The 15,593-nt window shown below is 35.2% G+C and overlaps 1 protein-coding gene across 5 annotated transcripts in view; it reads left to right on the top strand.

The window, feature by feature from the left end:
* The window catches only part of CNOT4 (CCR4-NOT transcription complex subunit 4), a 143,569-nt gene that overhangs the window by 60,660 nt on the left and 67,316 nt on the right, over positions 1-15,593 (top strand). For 2 of the 5 annotated variants that reach the window (XM_044920286.1, XM_044920284.1), the window contains exons 1-2: positions 1,462-1,635; positions 12,956-13,153. In XM_044920286.1, coding sequence (XP_044776221.1) covers positions 1,462-1,635; positions 12,956-13,153 — 372 coding nt within the window. Of the gene's footprint in view, positions 1-1,369; positions 1,636-12,955; positions 13,154-15,593 lie in introns of those variants that run through there. The other 3 variants (XM_021692767.2, XM_044920283.1, XM_044920285.1) reach the window with 3 other exon arrangements.

Raw genomic sequence — 15,593 nt, 5'->3', positions numbered from 1 at the left:
TTATTTATTTGACAGAGAGAGACACAGCGAGAGAGGGAACACAAGCAGGGGGAGAGGGAGAGGGAGAAGCAGGCTTCCCGCAGAGCAGGGAGCCCGATGCAGGGCTCGATCCCAGGACCCTGGGATCATGACCTGAGCCGAAGGCAGATGCTTAATGACTGAGCCACCCAGGCGCCCCTGACCATATCTTTCTATGTAGATCTGTCTTTAAAGTAGATAGACCAGAATTTTATTATTGCTTATAAACTGTTCTATCCTTACCATATTGATTTGTGAATGTCACTGTTACTAAATATTAAAATCTCATAAATTCATGGTTCTGTTTCTAGAGTATTTAGGTTCTTTAATCTTTTGTCTAGTTTTGTACCCGTCAAATTTAAAATTACTCTAGCTTTGTAACAGTTCAGTATCTGATAGCACAAATTCCCACATTTCCCCCCCTAGAAGTTTTAAAGCAGTTTGTATGCATTTACTCTTTCTTATAAACTTTAGAATCAGTTTGTTGAACTATGTTAAAAAAAAAAAAAGCACCTGTTATTTTGATAGAGATTGCATTGACTTATATTTTGGAGGCTAAAATAGTGATTTCAACATAATGTTATAATTTACCATTGACTTTACTAAATTGTTACATAAAGATTTTCAACTCCCCATAATCTAAAATGATAAATTATTTAATTTTTCAAAACACTTTGGAGTATGGAATCTTTTTGGTTTCTTCCCCCTTCCTTTTTTTGTAGGATTTTGTACCATTACCGTAGAAATACTTTTTTTGTTTTATATGTGCTTATTTTACCAGAAGTTTTCACTGGCATAATAATACGTATTTGATTGTAAACCATTGGGTTCTATGGCATATTTTTTCAGTTCTAGTCTTTTTCTGTGGTAAAGGTTTGATATTAACATGTAATTATAGATGACTGAAGCCTTTTCTATTTCATTAGGTTTATTTTGTAAACACATTTATTTTCTGACACATTTTAGAATTCTGTAATACTCCTTTAGTTATATGGCAGCATTACTAGCTTTTAGGTCAAAGATGAGACAGTGTAGAGTGTGTTTTAAGGCTGTATGTTATTTATTTCCCTAAAATGTGCTATGATTAGGTACTAGGTTAGTATTAAATGTTTTATTTAGAAAGGCGGAAGTTCTTTCATCTTTCTCTTGAATCCAAAAGATTAGTAATGCTAGACTTTTTATTTTGACATTCAAAACAACTTCAGAATTCTATTCTGAAATCTCATCTGAGATGATAGCAAAATTTGTTTGATTAATGTTTTAACAAATTTTTTGTTAATAGGGTTTCAGATGGTTGAAATGCCATTTTTTCCCCAGTAGTAAACAGTATACTTTGTTTCTTCTCATGCAGGTCTTTGAAGTTCTACAGTTTAGTTCTCAGTGCTGAACTTCCTTCTCCCTTAAGTTATTATAAACTTTTGCTGCTGTTTCATAAACGTGAAGATGTCTCGCAGTCCTGATGCGAAGGAAGACCCTGTGGAATGTCCTCTTTGCATGGAGCCCTTGGAGATAGATGATATCAACTTTTTTCCTTGCACCTGTGGCTATCAGATTTGCCGATTTTGTTGGCATCGAATTCGCACTGATGAAAATGGGCTTTGTCCTGCATGTAGAAAGGTAAATACTCCAAAGTAACTTTGTGTACAGTTTTTTTGCCCCATGCATATGAGTAAATAGATTTAAAAGAATCTACAAACCTCAGGTGATTTTATGTGTAACATTATATTTTTAAGATAATAATAAAGTAGAAAAACACTATATGACCTTGGTAAAGTCATATAACCTCTCTGGTTAACCTTTAGCTTTCTAATCTGGAGAAATTCATAAGATCAGTGGTGCTGGATATTTAAGAGAAATAGGAGTAGAGAGGCTGTGGATTTAGATAGGATGGTATGAAATTGGAAAAACACATTCAGCTGGGAGGAAATTCACTTTAATTTTCTAGTACAAAATAGGGGAAAAGTTTTGACATTTACTAAAAGAGGTTATGGGTTACAATGATGGAAATCCTGCTTCAGAAGGTAATGGTTACTCATTTGTTGAGTCTTTACAATAACTCCAGGCTGTAATGCTATCCCCAATGTACATTGAAACTAGGCCTTTCAAGTAACTTGTCCACAGGCATCAGCTAGTGGATAGTACGTTTGGGATTCAAATATAAATCTTTTGAGTCTTTTCTAGCTCTAAATAGTTCTATGATTTTTAATATTCCTGGGTCTCGTTTAAATAAGCATCTACATATCTATAATATCTATATCTATATATCTATAATTATATGTAATCTATAATTACATATCTATAATATGTAATAGATATCTATAATGTATATGTAATATATCTTTTTGTATAGTTAATGTATTTTAGGGATGTGAATGAAAAGCAAAGGAAAACCTTAATATTAGCTTTGGTCAAAATTTGTAATAAATTTGTGTTAGTGGATTTTAAGCATTCAGTCATATTTTAAAAAGTGGTTCCTGGTCATTCCACAAGAAGACAATTGTATTGAACTGTTCTGTTGAAAGTGGTAATTTTTAGTATAGCCCAAGACTATAAAGCTTGTGACGTCATTTGACTTCTTAAGTTTATCTCTTTTTTTCTTTGGGTGTGCTATGAAAAGAAATCTTAATAAAAAGACCACTTGTTAAATAGTCATTAGAGAAAAATCAATTATTTGGGGAAATGGCAGAAAAATTCACTTCACTTTTAGGGGATTACCTAGAATCACTTTAAATTCTTAGAAAGTAGAGAAAAAAGTAGAAAAATTTTAAGGATAAAGCAAAATAATTTTAGCAGAGCTGGTTATCAATAAAAGTGTGCCTTTCTGGGAGGATAATCAAGTGTGAAGAATCGGAAAAACAGTAGGCCATTGGGATCAATTTAAAGAAAGAAGCATTAGTTCAAACATACTCAGGATAAGGCTGCTGAGAAAAGGTAAGAGTAGTGGTGCTTTTAAAAAAGATCCTAAGGAAAGTATCCGTGTGGTTGCCTGAGTGTTGCATTGGAGCAAGATATGGGTCCAGCCTAACTTTTATGCCATGTAGCAGAGACAGATGCTCTCTAGCTGCAACACTGATTATAAATTTGGGTCAGAGCCTTAAGGTGGATGGAGATACCCTGGAGGAACTAAGACCTCCTGTGCTCAGAAGATGAATTATTGATATACTCTGTCCACCAGTTTATCCTCCTTGCAGTCACAAAAGAGCATCCTGCAGTAAACAGAAATAGCATTTATAGACTGGTTGACAGAGTTCTTACATGTAAAAATGTGTAAGAACCAAGAATTAACAGACATTTCAGGAATACCAACATCAGTACCAAAAATCAGTAAATAAAAGAACCTAACATAAGTAAGCAAACAGAAACATTTAAAAGGGTCATTGGTGCTTCTCAAACAAATAAAAGAGAATGGCATATCTATATAGAAGGAACATTTTTTAAAGAGCAGATTAGAGATCTTGCAAATGAATAATCTTATGGGTGGGCTGAAGAACGAATGAACAAAGTTTAAGAACAAATTAATAAGTTGGAAGATTTTGCTGAGTATTTTTTTTTTTTTGCAGCATATAGTACAAAAATATTTTTAAAAAGCATGAAAGAGAAGTTAAGCAGCATAAGAGATCTGGTTCTAATCTGCTAAGAGAATTTACAGAAGCAGTGAAATAAGAATGGGTGGGAAGGAATAAAGAACCACTAGAAGGAAATTTCATGTGAAAAGCAGTTGTCCTTAGAAGAACTGTGTGAGTAGTAGACAAGATGACTGAAAAATATCAACATCTATTAATAGAATTGTAAAATTTTAGAGTATCTAGAATAAAGACAAAGTTCTCAAAGCTTATGGGAGAAAAATGCGTAGACTACAAAGGAACAAGAATAAAACTGATACTGGTGTTTTTGTTCTATAACGATGGAAAAGAAAATAATTGAGAAATTTGTTTTTCCAAATTTTTGAGGGTAAATGACTTGAGGAATTCTCAATTTCATTCACATGTAAAAGCATAATAAAATATTTTCCAGACATAAAAAGATTAATAAGGTTTAATATCCACTATACAGGACAAGTAGAAGAGTTGGTGAGTGTGTAAGGGAAGTAAAGAATGGCCATTGACTGAGATGGGGAAGACCTCAGTAGGGACAGGTTTTTGAGAAGATCAGGAACTCAGTTTTAGACATGTTAAGTTTGAGATTCCTATTAGAAATCTAAATGGAGAAATTGGTTAGGTGAATATTCAAATTTGGTTCTGGTATGGAAATATAAATTTGAGAGTTATATGACATATACAATGTTATTTATAAAGTAATACTGGATGAGATCACAAGAGCGGGTCAATAGAAAAGATGAGAGATTGTCTAAGGATGGGCACCAAAGCTCTCCAACATTTATAGAAAGAAAAAAATCTATATTAAATAATTATGAGACAACCTCCTTTAGGGTTTCTAAGTTACAATCTTTAGCTGCGGTCTTTACTGTTAAGTCAGACCGGGAGGATTTTTTTTGTTTTCTTGTTGACTTAATATAACTACAACTGCTAGAACTTCTGCTTGGTCTGTGACTACTCGACCTTGCTCCTGCTTGTCTCATGGCTGTTGTGGGTCATGGACAGTAGACGGTGCTGACCACACAGAGTCTTGGCTTAGCCTTGCCAGAGAGTGTGCTGAGCACACTTAGCACATGTAGTTATGAAGCTGCCTGTCTTAGTCAGGGACCAGCAAATCTTTACATCTCTGGAGACCAGCCTCAGTGGTTGTGTTAACACAGGAGGACCTTAAGTGTTGCCCGATGCCTGGAGAAGGCCATGAAGCTGCCATTTACACATAGCCCAGCCCTGCTGGAAGATGGCCTGTAGAGGCCACTCTGTGAAATGGCAAATCAAGATGATTTAAGTAAACTTGGAGATGCAGGTGGGGAGTTGGTTGAGGCAAGCCCTGGTTGGGGTGCACAAATGAAACCTGCTTGTTTACGTAAAGGACCTCTTTGCTTTAGTGTTTTGAGAAGCAGAGAGGTGGGCAGGTTTTACAAACCAAGAGAGTTTAATGTTTCTCTTTGGTCCTAGTTGCCATGCCTAAAAGGATCAAAAAGACCTTCCGTGTTTCCCTAAACTAAGGCATAGGCTACCTGGTCATTCCTTAGACTGTCTTTGTATGTTCTTTTAGTGCAGCATTTCTGAGAAAAATACCTGGTGGAAACAGCAGATGTGGGAACACAGGTAGTGTACTGATGTAGCATCATACAATGTTGACTCATGTGGAAGCCAGACAGGCCAAAGAGATGAAAACTCTGACAAAGTTACTGTTATTTTCATCTCAGAAGTAACAGAGGATATTGCATTCATGAAACAAGAACAGGGTAGTCTAAAAAAAATTCAGTGAAGGATAATAAACACTGTTAATAATAATTAAAATATAGCAGAAATAACAAGGAAAGAGTTGGGAGATGAATTTGAGAAAATTTCTTAAAAAGTAGTGCAAAAGACAAAGGAGATATTCTTATTTGATAAATATTCTTGTTTGAGAGAAGAGATAACTTTATTTGAGGATCAATCCAGGAGGTCAAATACTAAATAAGTTAGTGTTCTAGAAATAGACCACAGTAATATAGAAGGAAAGTTATTTCAGAAATATGATTGAAGAATATTCCCAAGACCAAAGGATATATTTCCAGATTAAAAAGGCCTATTGAGTGCCAGGCACAAACTATTTTTAAACAGAAAACTGAAAACAAAGAAGTTCTACAAGCTTCCAAAGAGGAAAAAAGTAGGCTACAAATGAAGATCAGGCATCGGAATCATTTCAGAATTCTCAAAAGCAAGACTTGAAGCTTGAAGATATTTCGGAAGGAAATTTATTTTCATCCTGGAACTCCATATCTTCCTGTTAAGTGTGAAGGTACATGAAAAGACCTTTTCAGACGTGAAAGATCTCGAATTTTTTTTTTTATGTTCCGTGCATTCTTTCTCAGGAATCTACTGCAGAATATGCCCCTCACATGAAGGAATGAAGAAAAGAGAATACACGGGATAAAGGAAAGAGGTGACCAAGTACGGGAGTGATGCAATGGGATTCCTAAGATGATGGGAAAGAGGACAACCAGTACAGAATGTGGCAGATCAGAAAGTTGCAAGAGAAGGGTTTCTACAAAAAGATAAAATTGAGAGAATACTTGGTGTTTTAAAAGAGAATTGTGTTGTGAGGCCATTTCAACATTTGATGGTTTTTTTTGAGGAGATTTGATGGTTTAATCTAATTAGACAGTTAACTCTAGGGGAAACAAAAAGCTGTACAAGAAAAGTAATCATATTATGCTGCAATGGCTCAGATATGTTGTAGGGGTTGAGATTTTTTTTCCCCCCATACAGATATATTGTTACAGCATCATTTGTAGAAAAGACTATTTCTTCACTGTTGAATGGTTTTCAACTCTTTCTTAAAAATCAGTTGCTCATAAATGTGTAAGTTCATTTCTGTTATCCGCAGACGATTGTTTCTATCCTTATGCCAATACTATACTGTCTTGACTACTCTAAGTCTTCAAATCGGGTATGATAGACCTTTCAATTTTGTTATCCTTTATAGAATTTATTTTGGGCATCTAAGACCTTAGCATTTCCACATAAGTTTTTTAATTAGTTTGTAATTTTGTACAAAAAACCTACTGGGCTTTTGATTGAACTTGAATAAACAGGTCAATTTGAGGAAAAATGACATCTTGAAAATGTTGGCTCATCTAGTTCTTAAATAAGGTTTATCTTTCCGGTTTTCTAGGTTTTAAACATTTATAAAACCATGTTCTGTAGTTTTCAGCATATGGAGTAGTATAGCATGATTTGTTATATTTATCTGTAACTATTTTATGTTTTATGAGCTTCAGCATGTGGTATTTTAAAAATTCCATTTTCCAGTTCATACATAGAATAATTGATTTTGTTAAATAGATTCCTTAGGCTTTTCTACATAGATGATCATGTCTTCTGTGAATAAAGGCAGTTTTACTTCTTCTTTTCCATCCTTTATGTTTTTAAATTATTTTTCTTGCCTTATTGCACTGGGTAAGCCCTCCAGTAGAACATTGGAATAAAGTGCTAAGAACAATTATCTTTGTTCCCAGTTTCAGTGGGAAGCATTGAGTATTTCACAGTAAGTATGTTCCTGGCTGTGAGGTTTTTGTAGATGGTTTTTTATCAGGTTGAGGACGTTTTCTTTGCTTACTGAGAGTTTATCACGAGTGGGTGTTACATTTTGTCAAATGCCTTTTCTGTTTCTTTTGAAATCATCATGTGTTTTCTCCTTCATTCTGTTGAAATGGTGATTTAGGTTGATTGATTTTTGAATCAACCTTCCCTTCCAAGGATAAACCTCATTTGATGATAATAAATTACCCTTTTTCTTTTCAATTTGCTAATATTTTCAGAAAGGTTTTTATGTCTGTGTCATTAGAGGTATTTATCTGTGGCTTTATTTATATTGTTTTTAGATTTGGTATCAAAGTAATACTCGCTTCATAAAATGGGTTAGGAAATGTTTCCTTGTCCTCTATATTCTGAAAAAGTTTGCATGTGATTGGTATCACTTCTTTATTTCCTCCCCAAATTCATTATTGACCTGGACTCTATCAGAGTGTCTTTATTGGAGAGCAGCCTATGGGAACTAGCTATCACAGGATTCCTCTATGTAGATTTCTGGAATTCTTTTTGGACTAGTTCCTGCTTTGTGATATTTTGCCCCATAAATTTAAGTTGCCTCAGCCTCTTCAGGTTTTGATCACTTTCCCCTCTGCTCAGTGTGATTGTTGGACCCAGCCAGTGTCCAGTAAGTGCTGGAAGAGCAGAAAGCTAGGATGTTTTCACTCATGGTTTTCATCTGTCTCATTTCTTTTCTCTCAGTAGTCACGGATTTGCTGTTCATTACCTATATTGTTTGATGTCTGAAAACAGTTGCTTCATATATTTTGTCTTATTTTCTAGTTGTTTATGCTAGTAGGCCTGGTCTTTTACTATCTCCTCTGTCATGGCTGAAGGTAGAAATTTATAAGTAACATTTGAACTTTATAATAATGTAATTGTGAATGTTGACCTAACCAAAATTAGGGTGGAAGGTTAGAAGGTAGACATGGGATATATGGTTAGGCTGGGTGAAAGAAAGCTATATTGTCAATTTGTATGATGTGATAGTATGTAGAACTGAAAAAGCAAGAAGTAGCCATACAAGCATCTTATTTAATGATGTGATAGTAAATGACAAAATAATGATCTAAAAGAGTCTAACAGGATTATTTCTAGGGAGAGGCAACTGGGTCAGGGAAAGAAGAAAATGAGAGATTATTCTTTTCCCCAGTAAACCTTGTAGAACTGTTTGACTTAGGAACATATACAGAAAATTATCAGTGAAACTAGGGAAATCATAGGAAAGAAGGTATAATAGTACTGGTATTAGTCATAATCAAATTTAAGATCAAACACATTTTAAAAGAGAAAAGAGGAATTTTTTAATTGCTATATGTCCATAGAGTCATGGAATTTTATTTACTTAACAGTAGCTCTTTGAAGTATATTGAGCTGATATAAATACCAGGAGAAACTATATCCATATCCATAATGGAGAGAAGTCCAACTTCTATATTTTAGAGTTTGATAGATGAAATAGACCCAAAAAAAGGAAATGGAAAAAAATTTTTTTTGAAGATTTTATTTATTTATTTGTCAGAGAGAGAGCACAAGCAGGGAGAGCGGCAGGCAGAGGGAGAAGCAGGCTCCCTGCTGAGCAAGGAGCCTGATGTGGGACTCGATCCCAGGACCCTGGGATCATGACCTGACCTGAAGGCAGATGCTTAACCGACTGAGCCACCCAGGCATCCCAGGAAATGGAAAATTTGAATAACACAGTTAGCAAGCATGTGTGTGCTTGTACATGCACACAACTTTGTACAAATTAATATAAAATTTTTTTTTAATTTGTTTATTTATAATCTCTACACCCAACGTGGGGCTCAAACTCATGACCCCAAGATCAGAAATTGTGTTCTTTTCCAACTGAGTCAGCCAGGCAGCCCAAATTAGTACAAAACTTTAAAATACAAGTGCAGTGAGCATAAAAATTGACTTGTTAGGCTACAGTGGAAATATTAACCAGTTCCAAAAACAACTCAGTTGGGTATATCTTTTTATTTATCCTGCTTAGGGTTGGTTTGTAGGGCTTCTTAAATCTGTCTTGGTGAATTTCATTAGTTCTGGGAGAAAAAAATCAGCTATCATCTCTTCAGATACAGACTTTATTTTCTTTCCTCTCCTTCTGGGACTCTGATTACATATTTTTCAGATTCATTTTCACTGCTCTGCTCTTCATGTCTCCTAATCTCTTTTCTGTTTGTTTGTTTTTTTTTTTCTTAATGCATTAATGGATGATTTCTTCTGATCTTTCTTTTTGTGTTTGAATTTTTTTTTTAGGTCTGGTCTTTTGCTAGATATAAATATGTGTATTGAGTTTTAACATTTTGCCTTTCTAGAAGTAATGTTTGTTCTCTTTTCATGCTTGATATATTTTAAATACAATTTTGTACCCTGCACCTACTTTCAGGTTTATCATATATTTGAGGTTTTTTTGTTTTGTTTTGTTTTTTGGCAGCAGATCATATATTTGTTTAAACAGATAAGCGTTATTGTTTTTAAATCTGTGTCAGATAATTCCAGTAGCTAAAGTCTGTGAGGAATGTTTCTACTGGTTGTTCATGTTGTTTTATTTCTTTATGTGCTTGGTTATATCTGTGCCTGCTTCTTGGTTGTTGTCCCTGAATTATTTGTAGAGTTGTCCAGGGCCTAACGTATTTTTGCCCTCCTCTAGAGAAACTTTCATTTGTCTTCTGCTGGATCCTATAAACAGTGACGTTAGAGGTGCCTCAAGCATAATGGGCGCTGGTGGGGACAAGTATAAAGGTCTAAGGTCCCTAGGATGCAAATTTTCCGTAAGGTTGGTTTCAGCAACTTCTTCAGGATGTTTTTCTTCTATCCCCATTTTTCTTGTTCTGACCTGTCTGTAGTTTGTTCTTATCCTGAGACTGAAAGAGTCTTTTGGGGGACGGGCTGGGTCTCAGCTTAAGTTCTTTGAGTTCCCCAAAGACTCTTCACCTTGGGCTAGCCCTGGGCTTTGAATGCTGACCCCCCTCCCCATTTGTTGTTACAAAGATTTACACTTACCTCTCTGGATTTTGACTTTTATACAGAAGTTGGCTTGGGACTTCCCCACTGCAGATCATTACTGTTTCTAAGATATTGGTTAAAAAACAAAACTTTATATAGTATTTTTCATTGTTTCTAGGAGGAGGAAAAGTTAAGGCTGTGAATGCATTTATTGGAAAACAAAGAACAAAAAATAAGTTAGCTTATTTCTAGGTTAAGAAACCAAAAAAAAGAGTAGTAAACATTGTGACAGTAGAAGCAGGGATTAAGCAGAATTTGGTGAAATAGAAAAAAAGTAGTATTTCAATAAAAGTTAGAGCTGGTTCTCTGAAAGACAATAAAATAATCAAACTCTTGGCAAGTCTGATTGGAAAATAAAGAGAAAAAACATAAAAGATACATTAGAAATAAAAGTGGGACTATAACTACACACATGAAAAAAATTAAGTGATTACACTAGAGTCTATAAACCATCATAATTAATAGTTTGGCAATTTATCATCAGATTAACACTATTAAAAATATTTTACACATTAAAAGTGCCATATGCCACAGGTGCCATATTTTGCATTAGTTTGATATATAACACACAGTAATATATTTAAAGAAAAATTTCACGCTTGTACATTTTCATTTGACGCTGTATTCCTAGAAAATTAAGTTTAGTATACATGTTTCAGTCAAAAAGTAAACCATATGTATTTTTCGTATCCCATTTTTAGTCTTTCTCCCTTGCTTATCTCTTTGTACTGGCTTATTAATGTTGTGTCATTGGGTTTGTGGAGTAGGTATTTCTGGTGGTGTGTGTGCTGGAGCAGCTGTCAGGGAGTGCATGCCTTTACAACTTTTTCTGGAGCCTTGAAAAGTTAAGATTTTTTTAAAAGAAAAATTAACCATGCTAAATTCTCTGTTCTAGAGAGTAGCTTGGCGTTCATTTGGCAAATATTTATTGAGCGCCTAAAATGTGCACTTCTAGCTTCATATTTCATCCTGGAGAAAGACTTTAGATCACGCAAAAGTCACACAAGTTACCAAGTCAGCTGTTTTATATGCCTCCTACTCACAAGTCAGTTCCAGTAATGCCAAATAGGACCAATTAGCTGGAAGATTCAGATTTTTATTTCATTATTTTTATTCAGATTTTTAAATGTGGAAATCAAATGGTATGGGTGCTTGCGTCTTCCAGGACCACTAAGAGTTATGTCTAAAAATTTAAGAATGGGATTTTTGGAGACCTTATGATACTACCAGTAGAAGCTGAGGAACATAAAGAGAAGTCTCACTTTCTTAATTGCCTTCAGCATTAATCTGAGTGTGTTGACAAATTCGAGGGTTTTTATTTTTGTATTTTACTTACGTATGAAAAGATGAAAGTACCTTTAAGTTAAAAGCGTAGCAAGATTTCAGGCTTTTGAATACCGTCTCCACTCTACCTTGTTCCTACTTTTTTTCTTGATGACATCATTTCTGTTAGTCCCTACTCCTATATTCTTATAGGCACAATTTCCTGTTTCTGGGATCTCTTCATATCCACTTAGATATGATCTTTCATTCATTATTAACTATTTATGTTTTAGGCAGGGAGGGGCACAGGGGGAGAGAGAATCTTAAGCAGGCTCTACACCCAGCACGGAGCGCGATGTAGGGCTCGATTTCACAACCCAGAGATCATGACCTGAGCTGAAATCAAGAGTCGAACATTTAGCCGACAGAGCCACCCAGGCGTCCCTATTTTTTGATTAGTAGTAATAATAAGTGACTTACTGAATGCTTATGTGTAGGGCACAGTTTTAATCACTTTATAAATGTATATCTCTTCTAACTCTTACAGAAACCCTCTTAATAAAGTACCATGATTCCTATTTTATAGGAGAGATGACTGAGGTAGGCAAGTCACATAACTTATGGCCAGGGTCTCTCAGATAGTAGAGAGGAGCCAAGATTTAAAGCCAGGCAATGTGATTCCATAGCTCTTATTCAGGCCACCAGTAGCCCTGGCATTAGCAGTAGGAATAAAAGCAATATTGTATTGACAAAGGGAAAAAAATTACAACAGTGTAATTGCTAGTATTTATTGAGGGATTACTGTGTGCTGTTCATGATAATAATGGCTTTATGAGAGTTACTTTACTTTTACCATTATGCCTCACCCTTTAAGATCATTTTCATCTTACTATTGAGGATACTGAGGCATAGAGTTTCACTAACTTGCTTAAGTCCACATGGCTAGTAAGTGTTGGAAACTAAAGTCAAACTCCTGAGCCAGAGTATCTGTGGATTGTTGTTTATTTGCCCATTTATGTTCCTTTCAGATTGACAATGAATTAAATAATAAGTACTTCATTAATATTCTGGCACATAGTAGGTTTTCATTAAATATTTGTGGATTGTAATATATAAACCTATGTTTAGATGAGATAAGTTATACTCTTTGCCTCTTACACAGCACCCTGGAAGCTTTTTTTCCTGTCAACTCTGCTAGACACTATAGGGAATACCACAGTTGTATTTTTTTTTTATTACAGAACCTTTGGTGGTGTTTTAAGTTTTAGTGTTAAAAGTAGTCTGTGCTAAGCTCTAAAAAAAAGTAAGTATTTTAAAAACTTTTATCTTAAATTTATTAAATAATATTTTAAGCAATTAAAAGATTTAGGAAAAGGGAGATGTAACAAATAACCACATACCTGTCATCCAGAATGATAATTGGTTTTCATATAGCTTATTTCTTTCCTTATTTAATGCTAACTTCTATGTTTGTTTTGTGCTTAAAGCCATATCCAGAAGACCCAGCAGTTTATAAACCACTCTCCCAGGAAGAATTGCAAAGGATAAAGAATGAGAAAAAACAGAAACAGAATGAGAGAAAACAGAAAATATCAGAAAACCGCAAACATTTGGCTAGTGTACGTGTTGTACAAAAAAACCTCGTCTTTGTTGTAGGTCTGTCTCAGCGCCTAGCAGACCCAGAGGTAAGTCCTCTTCTGTTTTCTTTCTCAACTTGACATTTTTTTCTTTTTTGCCTATCTTATTTGGAAATAACAGCTGACCTTGCCTATTTGCAGGATTCCCCTGAAATTATTAAAACTTAGGAGAGAATGGGAAATGATTTTTTAATTATCTCTAAGAATCCAATGATCAGTTGTGATCAGAGTGTCTTAATCTTTCTTGGCCTCATTTTCTTCAGTTGTAAAATGAGGCAGTTGAACTAGATCTCTGAAATCTCCTTTAGTGCTAATAATCTGTGAAAGTTGGATAATTTGCTATTCAGGCTAACATGTGACATGACTACTCGGTTTCTTTCCTCTTTTCTGTAGCTATATAAGGATCACAGTGGACATGCAGTTACATGAACCCACTAGAGATCTGTATTTTTTTTAATCCTGTCCACATAGTGATTCTTGGTTATTGAACAGTTATAGACCTGCTACTCCACATTCATTTTAAGCCAATTTTGGGGAAAGAATTGGATGAAGGAAAATAATGGACCAGGTTCTGTGTCATTTGTTTGGAGGCAGGGGAGGCCTTAATCCTTTTGTTCATTACCTCTTTTTTCTCCTTTCACCACCTGCGTTGAAGAGTAATGTTGAGCTTATAACTTTCCCTGATACCCTTGGATGGTCATCTGCTAATTTTCAGTTTCTGATGTATTAGGAGGTGCTGACTAGATTGATGGGAGAGCAGGTAGAAGCTGATTGACAGCCAGAGTGTTTGCTTCAGTAGGAGAGAGTTGGATTTGGGGGTCTACCAAAAGTATTCCTTGAGAAGGGTTTGGAGTAATGCTCATCGTCATGGTACCCATAAGAGGGAGGATTACAGTGAATATGCTTAGGGAGGTGGGAATCTTCAGACTTGGCTAAGTGGGCAAAGGCCCCAGTGGAAGGAAACTTAAGGAGTCTAAAAATTGATTTTTGTAAAAATCAACTTAGAGAGAATAATACATATTTATTAATGATGAGTTTACTATGTAATTGAGGCTGTGAAGGGCTTCAGGATCAGTAGAAGAGAAAGTCAGGGAGACCTTACTAAGAACCCTTTATCATTGGTAATAAACACAGAAGCAACTCCAGAATTACTTGGACTTAAGTCCAGGGTTACTGGCATCAGTGGGCAGCATGAATCCTTCAGGAGACCAGGTTCTTTCCAAAGCCAAAGGGGGCTGATCTAGAGTTCTACAGGAAAAGACTTCAGTAAGAGCTGTTAAGGATGAGAGCTCATTTTAGGCCTATGGCTCAACCTCAGCAGCCAGTTCTTTCTTGTTTTTAATTCCTCAGGCAGGCAAAATCCCAATTCCCCTGTGACCATTTTCTTGAACACCACTACAACTTTATACACCAGTCCTTCTGTCTTCCCCTTTCAAAACTCTGCCTTTTTTCTAATCAGAGGGTACTTCTTGCCTTTGCAAGTTTTTTGTTTTATCTGTCTCTATTTACTCCTACTAATCTTACTGCTTAGAATCTACTTTGGCATTTCTGAAACTGCTATTCCAGTAAACTAATGGAACTTTTATTTTGATTTGACAACTCTTGGATATGCATGTACTTGATTTTGTTAATACATCCTGCCTGGGTCCTGTCACCTATAGTACTGGAGGCATATGGGGAGCAACACCCGAAAGCTGGCTAAAATTAAGCCATAGTCTCAGTCTGGTGTTTGGATTATAGGTTTTCTACCTCCTCTTTAGATTCTGTGATTTGTTTTTATTTACTTACAGAGGTTTCTTATTTCCACTTCAAATGACATGACTCCAGTAACATTAATCTGAAGAACTATTACACAGAAAAAAAATTAATCGGTGGTATCTAGTGAGAGAGGGGTACTTTATCATGAATCTAAATGTGCCTTAAAAAAACACTCTACTTGTTTTATACTTTTGAAATCATTTTTGCCTGGTGAGAGGACAGTGAATTTTTTTAAACATTTATTTCTCTTGAAACTCTAGGAAGACCAAAGACCAGACCAGTCCTACCACTTCTAAATAATAATATAACAAATTCTCTTAATTTATTGTATAATCTTTTCAGTTTGGAAAACTTAAAGTTGGCTTTATTAGAAAACTTGGTTTCAAGTTGTTAGTGTAACTTTCAGGTCAAAGAAGATCTCTATTTACTTATTTTTGGACGATGAACAATTTGATATTTGACTGAATTCCGATTAGCAAAACAGGAGAGTTTAGGGAAAATTCAAGCTTATTTTGAAAATGACTTTTGTGCATCAGAAAACTTAATACCAAGATTGATTGTCAAATGTATTCATTTATTGATCAATAAAAAAAATTTTTTTTAAAGGTTTTATTTATTTAAGAGAGAGAGAGTGAGCACGAGTGGGGGAGGAGTAGAGGGAGAGGGATCTTGGGTTTCCGGGGTCATGACCTGAGCCGAAGGCAGATGCTTAACCAACTGAGCCACCTTG

This window comes from Neomonachus schauinslandi, chromosome 12 (genome assembly GCF_002201575.2).
Source record: "Neomonachus schauinslandi chromosome 12, ASM220157v2, whole genome shotgun sequence".
Lineage (NCBI taxonomy): Eukaryota > Metazoa > Chordata > Mammalia > Carnivora > Phocidae > Neomonachus > Neomonachus schauinslandi.
This window is presented reverse-complemented; position numbering and strand designations above follow the sequence as displayed.